We start from the raw sequence: 22,377 nt of genomic DNA, 5'->3' as shown, positions 1-22,377 counted from the left end.
GTTGTGGCTTTTGCAGAGGGCCGAGGAGCCAACTTCACATCTGCCATCATTTCAGGGCACATTGAATATATATTCCTCCTACAGTATATAAGTACCATTGTCGCACTTGTTAAGACTGGCAAGTTGTTTGGACCAGGCGATGGATGAAGGATCTTTCTTTGAATGAAATGTCCTTCGTTTGACTGTTAGTCAATATTATGGAGTTCATCGGTCAGCTACCAGGGTTGTGCTTGTTATATTTCCCCTGTTGAATAATTGATTTTGTTGAAATCATCCATTTTCATAATCTTTAGTCTAATGTGCATGGGATAGTTCCTGGCATATGCCAGTATTGGTTTCCTGTCATTCTTTTAGTTCCTGACATACAGTGGCTTAATTTCCTGGTCTCTGTCATCCAGTGGTCATTACTTTGTCCACAGGATTATCTTTATACAGTACAGATATAATCTGTTATATATAGAGAGTGGACTATCTTTATAAAGACATTTCTTTCTTTATCTCCTCTGGGTAGTTCACATAAAGTAATAAGTTCAGATATCTTTTGGTGGCTATTGAAATTTGTCAACAGTTCGCCATCAGATGCACGTCTAGTAGGTTTATTTCTTGTATTTTTTGAACTGGGAGAAGAAACACAAAACCAAAAAGCTCCAGTAAAAAGTGTTAATTAGCCCCAGGTATATATACAAGATACTATACCATCCATGACATACTAAAGTATACTGGTATGTTATTCAATGGCAATCAATATACTACACAACACTATAAACTATCTCTATTATAGATGAGCGAGCACGTTCAGATAATGCACTTACTCGACAGAGCATCGCACTTCTCGAGTAACTGCATTTTCGTCCAAGCAGGCTCGAGGGGGCGGTGAGGGTGAGCGGGGAGGGAAGAGAGAGTGAGAGATATCACTCACTCTCTCACCCGCTATCCCCCACTGCCGCCCCCCCCCCTCCCAAGCCTGCTTGGACGCTCCCTCTTTCCCCCCCGCTTACCCTCACCATTCCCCGAGCCTGCTCGGACGAGAATGCAGTTACTCGAGAAAAGCACAGCTAGCTCAAGTAACTGCATTATCCGATCATGCTGCTCATCTCTAATCTCTATCTCATAGGTGATCAATATATACTCAAGTATATTATTAACTTTCATTTTATTTGCAGCTGAGTTTTGTTACAATCGTGCCACATGTTTTCGCATATTGTACATTAGATTTTATATTATACTATATACACACTTTACATACTTTTTGCTCCACATTATAACCTTCAAAGTGAACCAGTCACATTAAGCATGTCCTATCTGCACCCAGCATGTTATACAGCAGGAGGAGCGGAGCAGAATGATTTGTAGTTTTGTGGGTAGAGGTTCCATATAAGTAGTATTTTAGTTATTTAACCTCCTGAAGACACGGCCTGTTTTTGCCATGAGTATGCAACCATTTTTTTTTTTGCATTTTCATCTCCACTTTTCAAAAGCCATAACTTTTTTATTTTTCTATCCGTTTTTTGCATGGTGAGCTGTAGTTTTTATTGGTACCATTTTTAGTACATATCATATATTGTAAAACTTTTCTTTTTTTGAGAGCAGGGAGAGAAAACTCGTTAATTCTGCCATTGATTTTAATCATACAGCATAAATGAACCGAACCCATTTTTCCTGCAGGTTGGTACAGTTTCAATTGAAAAATACAATTTCTCAAGGCTTTTCCACTTTTGAACAATAAAGAGCCTTTTTTTTGGAAATAATAATTATTTTTAAATTGCTGCATTCAATGTCCCATAACTTTTTTATTTTTAATGTATGGAACTCTGTGCAGGCTTGATTTTTGCGTTTTGAGCTGTAGTTTTTAGGTGTTCTTTATTGGGGTACATTTAGCTTTTTGATCACTTTTATTGCATTTTTTGAGAAGCAAAACAAACAAAATAGGCATTTTGGCAGTTTTTAACTTTTTGTTTTAAGTTTGTTTCCATGCAGGATAAATGGTGTGTTCAATTTATTGTACTGGTCGTTATGGACACGATAATACCAAATATGTGGAATTTTATTTTATACAAATAGGTGAAAATGCACATACAAGGTATTTTTTATTTATGTTTTAGCTTTTTACACACTTTTTACACACTTTTTTTTTTAAACACTTTTTATATCACTATAGGGGATTTGAACCATTGCAGCCATAATCGTTATCATAATGCACTGCAGGACCTCTATATTGCAATGCCTTATTGCTTATAATAGTGATCATAGGCAATGGCAACCCAGAATCTGGCATATTGTTGCCATGGCAACCCATCGGTACTCTGTGATTACATTGCAGCAGTCCAATTATGTCACAGAGAGAGCACACTCCTTCGGTGAACCCTTTGCATGCCTTGATCTATGTAGATCGCGGCATGTAGGAGGATAACAGCAGGAATCATTCACTGTATGTATCCCCTCTGTTGCAGCAAGAGGGAGACTATTGGTAACGGTCATCTCCAACTGCATGTTAGGAATCCAGTTGGTTGTCCTATTCAGTAATTCACAGTTATCTCTATATGCACACTCATAAAATCAAACCTGTCAATCACTGGATGAGACCACCCACTGGACTCTTAATGATTTATGTTTGCAATCTTCAATTTGTAATCACCTGTTGTCTCAATGGCTTTTAAATGTTCTCTTGCACGCGATACAATGGAAGCTCAATGAAACTGAGCTCTATCATTGTTTTTGGAGAACACATTGGTGTCAGCATAGAGATATTGTCTAAAATATTTTCCATTTTAAGCTTAGCAATGTGTTTAAGTAAAACCTTTAGAGAAGCCTGTTGATTGTGAATCGAGTCCTTCATAGTATAATGATCATTAGATTGGCCTTGTTATATTCCTCTCTGGATTATTTAACTGGTGGACGTTGAGTTGGAGGACATTGGCTTGGGAGATGTTAGCATGGATGGCAATGGGTTGGAGGATGGTGGTTTAGAGGGCATTCCTTGGAATGTATGATTTCTTCATAACAGACTTTTATGAATATCCTAGATTTATGCAAGCGCTCCTCAAATACTTCTTAGAAATGGCTTCGCCAGCAGATTAACTAGGAGGTATACATTTTTTCAAACTGTTATAGGGACAACATGTACAGTTCATTGCAAGAGGTTAAAAATAAATGAATAATAAAGACATTTAAGATTTACATATGAATATTCATTGATGATACAAGTTGATGAGATAGTAGGATCGTGTTCATAGCAACTGGCTCTCTCCTCTTCAAAAGTTGTGTTACCACAAACCAATCTAGATAATGATTAGAATTTGTATAGGTTACACTCAATGGTTATTATGCACGAGGTAGGGCACATATCATATGTTGCATTGGTGCGCATGTCAATCCCAGTGTAGGAGTGAGGTCTAGTGAAGCTCCAGGAGGAGCCTGGAATGTAAAGCTCTGCAGTAGTCTTGTGAAGAAAATGAACAACTCCATTTTCGCCAGGCTCTCTCCGGCACAACTTCTCTTACCTACAACAATAAAATTTGGGTAAAGAATAAAAATAGGTTATTTTCATAGCAAAAACAATAAAATGCTATTTACCTCCAACCTCAGCTGTTTTACAAAGGGGTGCTGATAAGTCCTTGGCTTTGTGATCTTCATTTGCTTTTACATCACTGAAAGTGATAGTATTTGAATGCACAATCTTTTCAACACTTTGTCAGCAGACTTTGATTTCAAGCAATTATGATAATGTGCAGGTTTGACGAGAACATGGAGTAATCTGCAATAGATTTCACTGTAAAGGAGTGCAGAGCAGTGATGAAATTCCTGTTTCTAAAAGACGTGTCAGCCAAAGACATTCATTGTGACATGGTGCAAACTTTAGGCGATAAGTAGTCTTTGCACTGCACAGTGAAAAATTAGGTTACCAAATTTAAAACCGGTCACTTCAATATCAACGATGAAGAGCATTCTAATTATAAACAATTCATAGATTTGTAACTTTTAGGCCTCCTGCACATGGGCGGAAATCTCGCTCCCCGGCCGCCGGCTCTGGTCTGCGCATGCGCCGGCTGCCTGGCAGCCGGCACATCAAACATCTGGAGCCGCGGAAGCAGGTGAGTATGCGCTGGTCCCTGCAGGGGCGCGTGACAGGTCCACGCTGCGAGAATTCTTGCAGCCCGATCCGACCCGGCCGTCTGCAGGCGGCGTTATTGACAAATGCATCATTTTAGGCAGAGACTCGTTATTTACACTGTTTGGCAGTTTTGGGGCCTAATTCAGACTGATGGCAGCCCATTCTTTAGTGCTTAGAGTTTATCACTAATTCTGTGTTTTTGTTTTTTTTAAAAATTAACCATAGGTATTTAGATCTGAGGGGCATCACTACAAAGTGGGTGAACTGGGACCCGTATAGTGCATTTTTACTGAGTGTGGGCCTATATGGGGAATTATTATTGAGTGGGGGGCCATTTAAAGCATTGTAACTGGCTGGGGGCCTGTGTGGGAACCTATAGGGAACATTTCTATTGAGTTGGAGCTTATATGGTGAATTGCTATGGAGCTGAGGCCTATATGGAGCATTATTACTGGGTGGTGGTCTATTTAGGGCATTATTACTGTGTGATAGCCATGAGGGTCCACTCAATATAGTGAAGAATTATTTCCTGTGAGTCTAAAACTACAAAGCAAGCTATGTACCCCAATCTTCTGCAGTCCACTTACTGTACTTCCTGAAAAATGTCAATTTGTCCTTGATGTTTTTCTTGGAGAGAAGTGGCTTATTTGCTGTCTTTCGTGACCCCAGACAAGCCTCCAAAAGTAAATGTAGGTGCAGCAACATTGCCTTCTGCCATTCCTAAGGAATCGCTTTTCGAGGTGGGATCACTCAAAATTTTGCCTAAGACCACTGCCATAAAGAAAGAATGGTGATCTAAACATCCTCCTAGGGCAACTTTTCCTAATGATGCAGAAGCAATTTGCGGATGAATTATGCTTTTTCCAGCACTATGTCACAAGCACTATGTCACAAGGCAAAAGTGATAACTATTTGACTTGGGGAACAAAATATTGAAATTTTGGATCTATGACCAGGAATCCCCCCAGATGTAAATCCAATTGAGAACCTGTGGGCAGTCCTCAAAAAGCAGGTGGACAAACAAACTACAGTATTGGTGATAAACTCCAAGCCCTGATTAGGTGAGAACAGCTTGTCATCAGTCAGGGATTTGGCCCAGAAGTTGATATCCAGCATGCAATGGTGAATTGCAGAAGTCTTGAGAAATAAGGGTTAACATTTAGGCTTTGCCTAAACTTGGTGTATTTGTCAATTAAAGCTTACAAACTTATGAAACTTCAGAATACCATAGAGACTTTTGCCTTAAAGATCCAAAAACACGGAAGCAGCTAACTTTGTGAAAACCAAAATTTGTGTCAGCCGTAAAACTTTTGTCCATAACTGTACACAGTGGGAACCATGGTCATTGTCATTAGAACCAATCTTGACACTCTTCGGGATATTGCTATTTACCTTTGGGTATAACAAAAAATTTGGGTTCTCCATTGAACGCTTGACCCTCCATTGCCCTAAATGCATTGTTAAACTAGCTGTACCCTGAACTTTAACTTATTACTATTTGGATTATTAGTATTACAGTCCTTAATTTAGTGGAAGTTGATGATGGAGAAGTTTCCTCATTTCTCCTTATTACTCCATCAAAGCATTAAAATACAACATCTAAGAAGACTACTCACCAGCTGAAAAGGGCATGAAGGCTTCTTTCCTTACAAATTTTCCACTGGAATCCAAAAAATGTTCTGGGTAAAACTCATCAGCTTTTACAAAGTGGTCCTTATCATAAAGTACGGAGGTCAACAGCGGAATCACATGTGTTCCCTAAGGATGTGAACATTTACATAAGTCATATTTACAATGGAATCTAATTGATTGGTTTATCACAGGAAGGCAACAAATAAATGTGTTTGAACACCAGACCAAAGGGAAAAGTTCATAGCAATTCTCCCCTGAATGGCCACTTTGTAAGCAACCCTGTTATTTTACAGTAAGCGTTTCCCTGTATGGGAATTAGATTTGTGATTCCAGCATAAATCAAATGACAAGTTTTCCGTTGAGTAATTTAAGTGTGAATCCACATTAGGTGGGACAATCCAGTGATCTGAGTGACTTCCCACAAGGCCTGGTCATTGTCTGCTAGACTAGCTGTGGCCAGCATTTCACTGCCCACCTTGTGGGGTTTTCTCATGTGGTGGTGTGGAGAGTATATTGAGAATGATGTGATTAAGGAAAAACATCCAGTGAGAGGGCATCCCGTAGATGTAAAAGAACTCATCGTTCCTTAGCATGGTTGTTCTATAGACACAGAAAACCACATTTAAATGCTAATGCTGTCTAAGAGAAACCGAAAGGTGAGACTACAGCAGTAGGAAAAAGAGCGCAAAAATGGGATTACTGAGTTGTGGAAAAACATTACTTAGTCAGATGGATGCAGATTTCTGTAACATTATGCTGATGAGGGGTGGTTGGGGGTGGGGGGAGGGGTCATTAGAATTTGACACAAACAGCATGAACCCTTTTTCATGTTCTAGGATCAGAGCATTCAGCTACCTTCACCTCCTCACCCTGGTGGTCATGGCCCCCATGTTATTCCTAGCAGCAGACACCATATTCTCCTTTGACACAGGGCACTACTTAAAGGGTCAGCACGTACCTAGCTCTCCCTTCTTGGTCTATTTAAGGCCCCCTCTGCTTTTAAATGGTGCCTAAGCAATTAGTATGCAAAAGAGTTTTGATGCATGCCTGTTCCACTTACCTTCCTCATCATCTGCACTCTTGCCCTTTGTTTTTTTTTAACATGTTTACTCCATCTGCTGCCTGCACTGACCATTGGCATGATTCATCATTATGCAAGAATTCTGTTTACCCTGACCTCGACTCTGTTATATGACAACATCTCTGTCTGCTCCTCTGCTACTATGCTATGGTAACCTTGACAAGTTCATGTCAGCTGCCACAAGACCACTTGTCCGAGATTAGTTCTGGAGTAACAGTGTGGGGTTCGCTGCAACGAAGACTAGATCCCAATATTGGAGTTAAAGTGTGAATGCCAGGTGCTGTCCCCAGATCTATCCCTGAGCCAAATCAGTTTTGTGACACAGTAGGTCTACTTCCACTGTTATGGCGCCCTTCGCATGAGGAGTCAATATTTCAGACTGGTGGAATGATGATGTGGGAATAGTTTTCTTGGCACACCTGTGGATAAACACCAAAATGAATGTATGTGATTCTGAAAGAAGGTCCATTATGCTACTAGAAGGGTGTCTAAAATAAAGTGTATGTGTTTGGAACCATAAAGCAGTGTATGGACTAGACTATGGGATCTCATCAATTGTACTTCCACAAGGAAGCATATACTGCCTGATGAGAAATAGAAGGTATGAGCCTATTGAAGACTCAAAGTTTCTTTTTTACTTACTTTGGGCAGAAGATATCCCCTGAAGTTAACATCTTGAGTAGTAGCATGGGGGAGGTTGGTTGGAACAATGTTTCCAAAACGCTGAATCTCATGGATGACGGCATCAGTATATGGCATCTGTTTACGATGAATCACTTGGGGCTCAGCCGACCCAATAACTTTCTCAATCTCACTTTGGACCTTTCCTGTTGCCAACAAAAAAATAAAACGTTTTGTCATGTAATTTGATAACATTTAGCCTAGAGTTCTTCTTCGGCTCTGGTCACTGCTGATTACTGCAAATATCATGCAACCCTAATATTTTCCCATGGTCAAACTTTTTGGTATTGTCACAATTTGCTCAGGATTGTTTTCTTCTTTTGGCAAGGTGACAGTTTTGGAAACCTAGGATTTTGTTGTAAATGAAAAAGACATCTTGGAGTAAGTGCGCCCTTGGGCACATACTTATGCTACATTTCCCAATTCTTCCTCTTTGAATGGAATTTTATCTGAAGCAAGTGGTTAGTAGAGCCCTTAAGCTTTATTTGCATAAGACTCGGCATTCTGTAAGTAAGTTGATTCCCATTCGGAAAAAAAATAGCAATATGTGTCCTCAGTTTTGATCACATTTAGTTTAGGGCTCCACTCTGGACTTTAGCCACATGACACACTGTGTAATGCAACATATATGCAGTATATAAAGGCTCTTACTTTGAATTTCTGGATATTTCATCATCAGCAGTAGACCCCATCTCAGGGTGGTGGAGGTTGTCTCCATGCCAGCGCCAAAGAGGTCCGTAACAAGCCCTGTTAGGTTTTCATTGCTGAAGTATAATTGAGGTTTTTCCTTAGATAAAATATATCACAAGCACATTAGTATTGTAATCAGATGGAATGTCTTTATGTAATAAACCAATGTAGAAACCACATTAGATCACAATGCATGATGACATCTATTGAGAACTTCTTAGTGTTGTGCGTTGGGGCAGTTTTCTTAACATATTCATAAGTGACCATTTAATATTATTGACTACTGTGAAAAAGTACACGGAATAGGAACTTTATTAGAGATAGAGCGTTGGGCCTGCTTCGGCCTTTAGAACCACAGCAATTCGTCATGGTGTAGATTCCACTAGGTGGTAACGTCCTCCTGCAAGAATATTGACCCATACTGACAGGAGTAATTCTTGTAGTTAACTCCTTCCCTCTACAGCGACTATTGGGCTTCCAGACCAGGACCCCAGTTTTCAAATCCCATGTGTCATTTTGAAATGCTTTTACTTATGCAAGGGATTCTGAGCCTGTTTTTCGTGACACATTGTACTTTATATTAATGGTGAATTTTGGTCAATACGTTTTGTGTTTATTTATTTAAAAGAATCCAAAATTTACAGAAACATTTTAAAAATTTGTAATTTTCAAACATTGAATTTTTCAGCTTATGAAACAGATAATCATATCGTGCAAAATAGCTAATAAATAACATTTACCATATGTGCGTTTTATGTTGGTACCATTTTGAAAGCCTTCTTTTATTTATCTTGGCTGTCAGAAATTATCTAAGCGTAAATGCAAAATATTTCTAATTTTGATGCAAAAATGATGTTCAATCAACTGAATTTACCACTGATGACTACAATTAAGATGTAAAAAACATCTCAAAGATGATCAAGGGAAATGGGAGGCCCCCAGAGCTGCATTTCAAATGTCATACCAAAATACTTACCGTATATCAATGCAAAATGGTAGATTTTCTTTTTTTTTTACATTTAAAAGATTTCTGTTTTCACTTGGCCATGTTAAAAAAAACAACACATTTTGATGTCATTAAGATGGAGCTGGCTGGCAAATTTTGGCCTGGGGAACAAGTACACAACACTAGCCCAAAAGTAGTGCCCACCCTTAGAGTTTGCTCATATGCAGGAAGCTGATTCTGACACTAAATTCCCGACTAAGTTGTTAGTACTTCACACGGATCCGCATGGAAACACCTTAGGAATTCTGCATGTATAATTTGCCTGCTGACAGGGCTAAAACCTCATAAGGATCCACAGCAAATCAGTGATGAGTGAATGCACCCAGAAAAATTGGTCCTAAAATGGGACAGGGATAGGACTCATTTATTAGAACAGCTGTATGCACACAGGCATCAGCTTAACTATAGGGAATGCTGGGGATGTGGTTGCACCCGGGCCCAGGACCCTTGTGGGGCCCACATGGGGGAACTCTGTGATCCTCTGTCGTGGCTGTAAGAGTCGCGGCGGGGAAATCTTTCAGCCCCGCAGTGATTCGAGGCTTTTTCCAACATGGAAATGCCTAGTATCCAGGAGCTTCACATGAATATCACCAGCCCAGTGTGAAGCCAGCCTAAGGGTGGAAACAGGCAGTGCTACTGGCTACACACAGCCATAGTATGGACACACAAATTATTGGCAAAATTAAATGCACGTTAGTTTGTTCTGCCTGTGTGGGGCCAGCCACACTGTGATCTTCCATGATTAACTTATTTATCTTTGTAACATAAATACAGCACCAAAACCAAGCTCATAACATACATATATACTAGAACTAAGCTTATGTCATAAATACAGCAGCAGAACCAAGCTTATACCGTACTTACAGCACCAGAACCAAGCTCAGAACATAAATCCAGAACCAAGAACGATATTTCTTCTTTAGCAATAGCAATTACAATGAAGTTGCCTCCAGTGATTACAGGCGATGTTGTCCGTACTGGACTGGAGTCATCCGTACTTGGTTCTCTTCTCTCTGGATCCACTGAGATTTCTTCCATCCATGACACTCTCCTCATCCTGCTGCTGAAACTGCTAATGAACTTCTCAGTGCCTACAGTAACAATATGCTATTGTGGTCCTACTAGTAATAGCTCTTTTGCTGTGGTCCCATTAAGTAATAAGATGTCTCTGTAGACTGTAGCTCCAATCAGCAATAGTGTCCCGGCTGTGGCCCCACCAAGTAATAGCATGTCCACTGTGGTGTCATATATGTAAAGGGATATCTCTGTGGCCCCACTAGTAATATGATCCCTGCTGTGGCCTTAATTAGTCTTAAGACTCCTGATGTGGCCCGATTTAATACCAGAGCTATCACTGGGGTTCCAGTTAGTAGAACAATCTCTGCTGTGACCCCAGTTATTAAAAGACCTTTGCTATGGTCCCATTTAGTAACAGTAACCCCAATGTAGGCCAATTAGTAATAGGACTTTACTTTGGCTTTAATTAGTAATTACAGCTGTTGTGGCTCCCCACTTCGTAATAAGATCTCCTTTGAGGCCTCAATGAGCAATAGAATCCCCCTCCCTTCTTTGTTGCCCTAGTTAATGATAGGACCCTCTATGGCCTAGTAGTAAAAGGACCGCTCTTTGTTGCCCCAAACTTCTGGCTGCCAGTAGAGCTTACTATCATCCTTGGATACACAGACAGGACTTCCATCTCCCCTCTCATCTTGCACAGCATGACATCAGTCCCCTGTCTTGCTGCAGCACACAGAGTCTAATTAACGCTGCAGTAGGGGTCAAGAATAATCTAATGCTATGCAGGATAGCACAGGGTATGACATCACATGCAAGAAGGAAATAGTTTTTATGTCCAAAGTATCTATCACAAGCTTACGGGCGGCTGTACTATAAGAGCAGTGGCTGGGCAGCCCTAGATGCTTGCTGGAAGCCCACCCAGGGGGTTCATGCACCACTACCTCCCAGCCTGCCCTAGCACTAAGAGTTGTACTAAATTGCAAACTCAGCTCTACTACAGCTATTTCAGTGTTTCAGTACCTCTTGTTGTTTCACCAGAAATGAGTCGATCAGATTCCTTTGGTCATTTGCATCCAGTTCTTTCCTCTGGTTGGTGAAGGTCTCTCGAATAAATGCATGCATTTCTTCTACATTCCTGAGTACTGTGTGCTTGACTGTAGAACACCAATTCATCACAGATGGAAATGCGTTATACAGCTGCAAAGAAAAAAATACATGAAAGGATGTAAAAAAAAACTTAAAAGCCTAAAGGGATTTTCCTACTACTTAAATTAGCTTCCCAACCACTCTGTCCTTCCTGGTTGTTGCTGACGGTACTGGTGTATTATGTTGCCACTGGGAGTTAGGGGTGGCGACATAATACGCCGGTATTGACAATTGTTAACGCTCCCAGCTTGTAATTGGCTGGGGGCATGTTTAATCCCCCAACTACCATCCTTGTCATGGAGGACAGCGGGACCACCAGGAGTGCCAGCGGTAGCAGCAAGTGCCCTACTGCACGGTGAGGACAGCGCGAACACCGGAAACTGCGGCACCAGGAGCAGGAGGAGAGCAGACGGTGGCAGGAAGAGGAGAGCCGGCGCCAGTGGCGGTAGGATGACAGACAGCAGAAGCGGCAGGAGGAGAGCTGCCGGCACCAGGAGACCCACAGGCAATGGTGGCTGGACAGGTACAGCTCCTAGCAGCAGTGTCTGTAGAGCTAGGGTTAGGGTTAGTTTTCCAGTTAGGTTTATATGTAAAACAAACCCTAACCCTCCAGGCTAGGCAAAAATCCAGACAGACGGTGCTGCTAGTCTGCCAATCAGGAGCTAGGGTGTTACAAGAGCGTTCCTCCAACCCCTGTCAAACCCGTAGCTTCTTGTGGCTTCAAGGTACACCAGTACCGTTGCTGACCAGGGCATGTGACTACTACTGCCAATGATTGACTACGGAAGTGATTTTCTATAGTCAGTATTTGCCTGCAGCAGTCACATGTCTTAATCAGCAGCAACTAGGAAGGACAGAGTGGTTGGGAAGCAATTCTAAGTTATGGGAAGGCCCTATAAAGGTGATGGACACATTAGCACTGAATATTATTTTATTGTTCATTTGCTTCCTAAATGCAAAATAAATGTCTAAATAGTCTTTATTAAAAATATCCTAATATTTTGCTGTTGTAGATTCTGTGTAACTCCTGTACATAGCTGTCTGCACTGCAGCATCTTTCTGTGCTGGCTCTTTCTGTTATGCTGTGATATACTGGGAACATGCAATCTAGGTGTGCCCATTGGGCCTTTCAGATGAAGGTTGCATGCTTGTGTGTTTGCACTGCAAGTCTGGGTCAGAAGCAGAAGGAATGACATGGTGCTGACTGCACAGCAGATGGGAAGGCAGTGGCTGCTTGTGATAGAGACCAGCAGCAGAGGAAGATGAGAGGAGACACCTGTAAGGTTATTTCTAAGTGACTGCCCAATATGGATCTTTCCTATTCCTCTGGCTGTGATATTGAACTGTCATCCCCTGGGATTGTTCTTAGGGTTCCAGGGATGTGATGATAAGGAGAGCTCCTTCTCTTTGTTTTGATGACTTACTGTAGATGCTGCAGTGTATTACAACATCTAAAGAGTGATCTCCAATCTAGGTTGTTGCAGCAGGAGACAAGCTGCTAATCAAAGTCATCCTCGCTTGGTTAAGTGGTGGGCACAGCTTTGATGGTTGCATTCTGCTGTATTGAGAAGTCTTATGAAAGTTGATGCAATGCCCTAATGAGTACAGCTGCCTCTTCTTTCTACAAATTGATGAAGAGCCTAAGACACCGACCAATCACATTTTACAAACTGTTCTATAGATTGCCCATCAACATTTCAGTATTTCCCGGAAGACCCCTTTAGACATAACATTGAGTTAAGCTGCTCACCATAGCCGCTGGGCTTCCAGTTAATTTGATAACTTCATTAACAATCTTTAGCAGCCTCACAAGTGTGGGATCTTCATAAGCAAATCGATGACTCAGCACGATGGAGACTATTATGTTGGCTACAGCAGCATTTATTATCATGTGGTTATCGAAGGGCTCGCCTGGAAATACAAGCGTCAGAATATATTAATTACATCATCTGAAGTGTGTGAATTTTTGCAACATCTAAAATACAACATGTGCCAGTGCCTGTTATAGTCACTGCCAATGGCAAACCATGCAACTTCTGATAACAGCTGAATGGGCTTTACCTATAGAAAAGTGCCATGGACTTTTGGATAGCAGTCATCATGATACATCAATTTATCCATCAGTAGAGGCAAGGTCATAGCTACAGTAGGGGGTACAGAGGTACAGTCACACCCAGGCTCTGATGGCTGTGTGGGCTCAAATGCCACTCTGACCAAGGGCATAGCTGTGGGAGGCTGGCAGGTTATCTGCCTCATGCACAGCTGGACAGGGGGCACTGGCAGCAGGCCCGGACTAGCAATTTGGCATTATGGCTATATATTCCTACAAGGGGCCAGTATGGCTATATATTACGACAGGGCAACAGTATGGCTACATATTACTACAGGGAGGCAGTATAACTATACATCTCTACAGGGTGACAGTACAACTATTTATTACTAGTCACAGTAAGGGTTCTGTTGTATCTCTAAAACGTAACTTTTAATCATCAATAAAAAATAAAAATAAAAAGGAATTTGTATCTCAAATTCCTAAATTTTAGACACAAAAAAACAAAAACACTATATAAAAAACTGCACCCCTGTATTTTAGAAAGGGGAAAGCAGTGTGTAAATCACCTAGGAGACCGATCTCTTATACCAACGGTATCAGATTTTCTATCCCTATACCCAGTGGTATACGTCCTAGAGCTAGAAATAATCTAGGTCGGCTCACTAAGAATGACGTTCCCAGCTTGCTTAGATTGCTGCAGCTATTCAGTAAATGAGAGACATAAAAAATACCTCCGCTTTTAGAGCAGGTGTATTGTTCCTCCCACAAGGAAATGCTGCCTTTGCTGTCAAGAAAAAAGCCGTAAGTGTGAGAGCATTCACGCTTTTTCGGCTATTTTCAAAGAGGTCAGAAGTATGGCTGACATATAAGTAACACTAAAGCTCAATACAATTTCTTGTGAGCTGTGGTCAACGAAAACAATAGTGCAGTACACCAAACTGCCAAATGACTTATTTTGTGGGTTCAACGCGTTTCCGCTACGGATGGCGTAGCCTCATCAGGAACCACCAAAAAAAATAAAAAATTTTTTATTTTTTTTATTTTTTTGAGAACAAAGAAAGTCAGCTTCTAGCTAATCGGTCAATCCCAAAAACGGGAAAGTTTAACCTCAAAAAATGAGGGAGATAGACGATCCTATCACTAGGCAAATCAAATGAATAAACCCAGTTTCCCCCAAAGTAAAGTTGCAGGAACAAAATACAGGGGTGCAGTTTTTTATATAGTGTTTTTGTTTTTTTGTGTCTAAAATTTAGGAATTTGAGATACAAATTCCTTTTTATTTTTATTTTTTATTGATGATTAAAAGTTACGTTTTAGAGATACAACAGAACCCTTACTGTGACAAGTTATACTCCATCTAGGCGTTCTTCCTGCAACTGTGAAACCCCCAACTATTTATTACTTCAGGGGGAAACTACGGCTTTAGACTCCAACAGGAGGTCATTATGGCAATATATTTCTACAAGGGGACAGTATGACTATTGCTACAAGCAGGAAAATATGAATGTCTTAGTACAAGGGGACAGTATGGCTAGAGGGGGATGTTATGGCTATATATTACTATAGGGGAATAGCATGGCTCTTTATTACTATAGGGTAATAGTCTGGCTCCTTATTTACTACAAGGTACATTTTTGATCATTCATTGTTCATTACAGGGGGACAGCACGGCTTGTTACTCATTACTCAGGGAGCACTGTGAGTTGCACTGTTATACTGTTTGGGGAAAGCATGGGTGGCACTATTGAAAGATTGTCTTAATAAAGGGATTAAGGATATGAAAAAGCAAAGAGCCAAAGACATCTGTGTGGGAACCTCTGAAGAGAGAAGTTGTGTCTGAGAGAAGCTGTCATGTTGAGCTGGATGGGATGGAGAAGAAAACCACAATGCTAATTAGAGTCACAGTTTCATTGTTTATCCTGCTATTGGCTGCCTCTGATCAGTTCCGCAGTCACTGTATGGTATGTGGAGTGATGATGGGTAGTAGCATTCTGGCTTGTGAACATACAACTACCATCATACTTTACCATTATTCAGGTTATATTAGGAATTACAAACTTAACAATACAACCCCTTTTTAATAGGACCTCTTCGGGTAAAATAGTAAACAAGAGAGATACTAACCCCTCCACGAATGCTGGGATCCAGCAATGTAGCTTGCTGTGGTTCCAGCGTTTGTTGTGACAGATGATGTCACAAGAAATCACGTGATTGCTGCAGCTATGAATGGTTGCAGCATCACATTCTAGAACTCCTAGTATCATGGCACTCAACAGGATGAGGATAGGTCATCAATAGTAGATTGGCAGGGGGTCTACCATCGGGGATCCCAGGCAATTAGCCACTATACAGAGCTGCTGTATAAGGAATGGAGCTGCAAGTTTCCGGTAACATAGGAGTTACCAAAAGTAGCACATCCACCCTGATAACAGCTGGTTATCAACTATCTTGAAGATAGGCTACTTGTAGTTGAAAGCTGGACACTTGTGTAAAGCTGGGCAATACCTTTTAATATGATTCAAAGTGATAGTGACACCAACAGTAGAACAAATTGAAATATGGTAAAATTCCTCTACTGCTCCACCTTTTAGAAGGCAATAGTCCTGCACGTCAATGTCCGACCTTTTAATAAGCCTTGTAACAATGACTGGGAATATACAGTAAGCTAGTCAGAGTCTTTTCCAGAAGGAAACACTAGTCATGCAAAGACAGACTGTTTCAGAGTTTTTTGCCCCTCGTCAGTGTGCAGAATGCTTTTGGTTTGGCTGGGTGAGAGGCCTGTGACATAGATCAGAAGCGGTACAGTTTCTTTTTAGGTAGAGCACCTAGTAGGTGTGGACTGATTTATACTGCAATGTGTGCTCCTCTGGGAAATTTATGCAAATAGGAAGATAGAACTATGCTTCTACAGCTGCTAGAAGGCCACATTCCTGCAGTCAATATTAAACCTTTAGCAAGCCTTAGAACAATGACTGGGAACATAACCCAATGCCAGGGTCTCTGTAGAAGAAAAAGAAAACCATGCATAGACACACTGTTTCAAAGTTTTTGCCACTCATCAATGTACAGTAGGTTGCTGGCTTAGCTTGTTGAGACCTTAGCTAAATGGTGGATGTTCAGATTCATCCCTTCTGGTGTGCCCTTTGTACCCCAGAGTAACACTAGCTACTACTAATTACAAATGTTTACAAAATTCATGTTACTGAAATAAAATTAGTAATTTCTTAGCTATTTTTATGTGCTCAACACAAATATGACGGTTAGAATGGAAAATTGGCTCTATTTTTTGGTAATCTGCAATAATTGTTTACATCACAAAATGCATGCCAATAGTAATAGGCCTCTGGTTAATACCTGTAAAAAATCAAGTCATAGACTACGTCTTAGATCTCTTTGCCTGTCTCTTGTCCAGCTGTTCGGGAGCATCTCTGTGGAGTGTCCAGCAGTAGTCAGCCAGAATGGAAGTGGACAATTTTCCCTGATATCTTTGTTCCATTGTTGCGATATCTTGATGAAAACGTTCCCCATGTTCATCACTAACCATACCACAGTTGTCTGGAAAGAAATGTAGATGGGAATGAAGGAAGTGAATCCTTAGAGACATATTGCAACCAAGTTTCTTATACTGCATCAGCATGTCTTGTTCCTTGTAGTTTTATGCCCTAATATTCCCGAGAAAGTTTGTAGACACTAGGCGAAAAACATTCCATGCTTGTTTTGCATTACCCTGCGGCAAGTGGTTGAACTGGTCATCTTTGAAGAGCTCTCAAATCAGAGGACTCACAAAAACTCCTTATTTAATCTGTGATTCGCTGAGTCAAGGAAATTTTTCATAAAGGTATTGTAATGCTGACAATGTCCGGTCCATGGCTTTCATGAAGTTCTTCATCAAAGCTAGCTTGATGTGAAGAGGAGGTAGCAGGATTTTGTGAGCCTCGACCAGAGTTGAGTGCTGGATATTCTTCTCTCCAACTGATGCATTTTGTCTGCGAGTCCATTCCATCCGCAGTAGTGCAATTTCCTTGCTCGGCTATCTCACTTACATAAGAAACACATGTATTTAGTATATCCCTGCTGCAGTCCCATTAAAAGGGCAATTATCTTTAAATCACTACAGAGGTGTCAGCTTACTTGTTATACTCAATGGAATTCAGTAGCTACTTTAAGTTATCGTACGTCTCTTTCATGTGGACAGCATGCACTACTGGAATATATGGATGACGGTTTCCATTGTGCAAAAGCAAAGTCTTAAAACTCAAATTCAAAGAGTCTACAAATAGTCTCGATTCTTGTGAATCATGAGTGATTTCTAAGGCATTCATGAGGCCCTCAATATCGGAAAAGAATACCAGATTACCTTTTTTTCTGAAGAAAGGCTCAAACTGCTGGTGCCACTTTAGAAATGAAGTAACTGACATCTTCTTCCAGAAGATTCCATTGTTGGAGTCTTGAAATTCTGCCTTGTTCTTGGATAAGTCCAAATCATGAATCAGGTCATTTAGTTCTTCTTGGGTTATTCTGTGTGGGGTTGATGATGCCCCACAGTGAAAATCTGGATCACTGCTTGCTGACGGACCAGGAGAAGAACAGGTTGGCTCACCCTTATCCTCATCAGCTGAATCAAGAGAATATCCTGCTGGAGGCTTTGGAATAGGAAGTCCCACACCATATGGAACTGGTCTCAATGCAGATGGAATGTTGGGGTAGAGTATTCTCTACTTCTTTTGCTTCATTATCCTGCCGGATAGAGAAGGAACAAAGCAGAAGTAACAGTCATTTGTGTGGTTGCTTGGCTCTCTCCACACAATCGGGACTGCAAACAGCATTGATGGTCTTTTGCCCTTCAACCACTGTGAAAGCTCTATTGTAATGTAGCACAGCATCCAAAGTAAAGATGATTTGCCTTCTTCACTTGAGAAGTGATAGTTTTCTTCTGGTTGGCAAATGTCACTTTCCCACAAATAAAGCAAAAATAGTCCACGGTATTAAGGCACTTTCGATGCATTAGTATTCTGTATTGTAACTAAATGGATAAAATAACAGTTTTATGCAACATTAGCTTAAACTGTATCCCACGAAGTCTGAAATATTTTAAATGCTGAACCTTTTCGACTGGGCTTTCTATGGTGAACTAGGTTTAGGTGTTGATATGTACATTGGTAATGTGGGAGTTAACACGGTGTACTGGTTATGTTGGGGTTAGGTGTGGGGTAATGAGCTCAGAGGCAGAGGCTGATCACATGATGGTGACATCACAGGTCCTGTAAGCACACGGCTGCTGTCTGGCTCAAACTGTAAGTGTAACTGTAGCTGTAAGGATGTTGTTACAATCCTACTGGACAAATTTAGACGTTGAAACACAGAAAATGAACTACATGAAATATCTTCAAAATGAGAGGACATCAAAAATTTTCATGGTCATATTTGTGTTCAGCACTCCAGCCTTCTACAGATTAGGACTAGAGATGAGCGAGTATATTCGCTAAAGGCAATTGCTCAAGCGAGCATTGCTTTTAGCGAGTATCTCCCCCGCTCGAGACAGAAGGTTCGGGTGCCGGCGTGGGGGAGCGGTGAGTAGCGGCTGTCAGCAGGAGGGAGCGGGGGGGGGGAGAGAGGGAGAGAGAGATCTCCCCTCCGTTCCGCCCCGCTCTCCCCCGCAGCTCCCTGCCCGCTGCCGGCACCTGAACCTTCTGTCTTGAGCTGGGGAGATACTCGCTAAAGGCAATGCTCGCCCGAGCAATTGCCTTTAGCGAGTATACTCGCTCATCTATAATTAGGACCCTTTTTAGTCAGTAAAAATTTCAGTGTTGACCAGTGTTCTAGTAATTGTCATTTTGACTCAAGACATGCATAAAGTTCTAATGGAACCACTTACCAACCTTTATAAGATCTGAACTTCTGTACCAAAAAGTCACTTTCTTCGATAATCTTATTTTCAATGCCTTCCTTCCCCATTCCAAAATCTCGAAGTGTCGACAGAGTGAAACGTCTCATCACTTTCCAATTATCATTGTGAGCCATAATAACTCCTGATAACATTAAGGAAACATATTAGATATATAATGGCAGCCAACATTTTTCCTACAGATTCGATAGTCATAAATTGTCATAGATGGAAACATTTTGCCACAATTAAATAACTAAAGTCTTCTCCGTATTAGACATTTTAGAAGAAAGTCCAACTGGAATTCTCTGCTTTGTGGGAATTTCTAAATCTTATCTCCCATTGACTCAATCACTTCTGTTTCCTTTTATAGGATTATAAATGTCGAATCAAAAACTTTTTCCAGTTCAACATGTAGCTAAATTTCATTACTTTTTTGTTTTATTTTTTAATTTCAGTGCTGCTTTACTCATTCATAACTAGAGGTATTTTGGGCCTTTGCGCATCCCCCCCCCGCATTTGCTCGGACGAGTATGCAGTTACTTTCACTCATCTCTATTTATTATATTTCTTTTCAGAGGAAATTAAAAAATATAGATGTTCCATCACAGTCTTTTTTTTTGCATCATGCACCATACAGTATAAATAATATGTATTTTGTGGGTTGGTAGGATTACAGCAGTACCAATTTTATATAGTTTTTTTGTGTTTTAATATTTTCTGTCGAATTAAAGCATTAAGCCATAACTATTTTTTTTTCTTTCATGTAGCTGCATGGGTGCTTCTATTTTGGGAAATGGGTTGTAGTTTATTTAGGCACTATTTTGGGGTGCATAGTATCTTACTATTTGGCATACATTTTTAATAGGACAGGATAGAAAAAAACAGCAAGCCCTTACTGTTTTTTCCTACACCAAAAGCAATGCCATTTTAATAATGTGTTATCTAAAACACGTGTAATCTTCCGACTACTTCTATGATGCTTTACAAAACTCAGTATAATAGGAAGATGCTTTTAGCAAGCCTAGAGGCTTTTGTCAGTCCTCTGGCTGCCATTGACATCTATCGGCACCCTGTGATTGTGCTGATGGGCAGACATAAGGAGAACCTTCCTTCTCTCAAACTCTCTAAGTGCTGCAGTTGCTACTGACAGTAGCATCTAAGGGGTTAAACACCTGGAATTAACTTTGATCCCAGCCACTGCAGAGGGATATTGGCTGTATAATACAACTTTTCCCACTTTTGAAAGCATTGGCACAACATCTGTGCCCATGACAAACACTAGATGTACCAGTATGTTCTACTATGATAAAGAAACATTTTTGGGAAGGGATTAAGGAAGTTTGTCCATTAAATAACATTTAGTCCAAAAATTAATGCTATGAATCTCTTGTAATGCCAAATATGCACATATACACTGTATTGTAGCATACAAAAGGGCTGCTGTGACACTTCGATCAGGCATTCCTGTTTCCTACAACAGTTGTTCTTGTTAACCATTTAGTAAGTCACGGCCCTCGGTGACCCTAAAGGCTCCCTCCCTCCATGTTTTTCGGTTTTGCCCTGCTTCTTTCAGTTGTGTGATATCCAAGCCAGTATCAGCTCTGATAGTATCGGCCATGGTGTCCTTTGGCGGCCGAGTTTTCTTTTGCCACTGATCTGTCCAATCATTATAGATTTTTCTAGTGACCCTGCTCGCATAACATGGCCAAAATATGTGAGCTCGGTCATCTTGCCCTCCTGTGATATATCGGGTCTTATACGATTCAGGACTTCTCTGTTTGTTAAAGAGGGTGCCAAAATACTAGTCTAGACAATTAGTTACCAGGAAAGCGAGATCTTGCTGTGTGTGGTGGAATAATCTGACCTCCAGCAATCACGTACTGTATCCTGGAGTTGTGTTGAGAAAGAGAAACAGCCACTTACTGGAGTGGTGACACAGAAGTAGGAGCAGCAATGCAAGAGAAAATCTGGCTTTCTACAGGAGTTTTTGTCAGTCATAAACCACAGCATGAGTCTAATACAACAAGGACATATGGTGTAAGAAGTTATCAATGCTGAGATTACTGATAGAGCCAAGTGGACTTACTTACCGTATCCCTTTGTCATTTCATCAAAAAGTGGCACTTTTGGTCTTCCCGAAAATTCATCTGCATGATTGACAAGAGCGTCTTTCACTGTCTCGTATCCGCACAGTACAACAGCTTCCTCTTCCCCTAGTTTTATCGTGTATACCGACCCATACTTCTTAGAGAGCTGCGGAGGGAAGTGGGATAAAGCTATCATTTTGGACTTAAAGCCAGGATGGTGCATATAAACTTCTAGTACGTTTGGTAGAGATCTTAGTGAGGATTGGAGCCCATTCAATGTTTTGCTAAACAACCATATCATTTGTGAGTACACTTTTGCAACCAACAGCAGCTGAGCCTCTGGTGGTCCTGATAGTGGAAAGCTAAAAAGGCTTGGAGCCGTACACAGTAAATATATAAAACTGAAATTATATCAGTGTATATTAGTGTGGAGTAAGGAAAGGATAGGAGTAGGAAATAAACATGAAAATATAGTGACAAGGGTTATTTCTTGCTAGGAAACCCAAAGATTCTCTTATGGTGCACTGTTGCCACTCATGTGTTCCTAGGTCTGTGGTCAAATGCTGTCATCCTCAATGTCTTCCACACTGTACTTCCTCTGCTTCTTTGGTCTCAGTTCAAAGGGTTTATGTGCTCCTGTCCCTTTTCTTAAAGGGCAAGCACCCATTCCCTAATTGCGTCTCAAGCCAACCATGCTCCAACTCTAGCTATTCTAGGCATCCTTCCCCAATGGAGGTTGCCTAAGTAATTGATCCCATTAGCCATTGTTATAAATACTCAATAAGTACTGTATTCTGGTTCTGCCCCTTGCTCATGTTCCTAATGATTCTGACATTGACTCTGTATTCTGGACTTCGTTATTGCCTGCTACCTGTCTTGACCTTCAGCTTGCACCTCGTTATTGCATTTGTGCCACTAGCCCTGACCACAGTAAGTTTCTGGATGCTCACCTGTTCAGACCACCAGGTACCAATAAATCCAAGGAA

The 22,377-nt window shown here is 40.9% G+C and overlaps 1 protein-coding gene across 1 annotated transcript in view; it reads right to left on the bottom strand.

Moving 5' to 3' along the window:
- LOC136620922 (cytochrome P450 2C5-like) overlaps positions 1–22,377 on the bottom strand; it is a 99,846-nt gene that overhangs the window by 63,582 nt on the left and 13,887 nt on the right. Inside the window, exons 2-4 of the mRNA XM_066596001.1 lie at positions 21,395–21,557; positions 19,297–19,446; positions 13,115–13,275 (exon numbers count right to left, since the gene is read on the bottom strand). Coding sequence (XP_066452098.1) covers positions 13,115–13,275; positions 19,297–19,446; positions 21,395–21,557 — 474 coding nt within the window. The remainder of the gene's footprint in view (positions 1–13,114; positions 13,276–19,296; positions 19,447–21,394; positions 21,558–22,377) is intronic.

This window comes from Eleutherodactylus coqui, chromosome 1 (genome assembly GCF_035609145.1).
Source record: "Eleutherodactylus coqui strain aEleCoq1 chromosome 1, aEleCoq1.hap1, whole genome shotgun sequence".
Lineage (NCBI taxonomy): Eukaryota > Metazoa > Chordata > Amphibia > Anura > Eleutherodactylidae > Eleutherodactylus > Eleutherodactylus coqui.
This window is presented reverse-complemented; position numbering and strand designations above follow the sequence as displayed.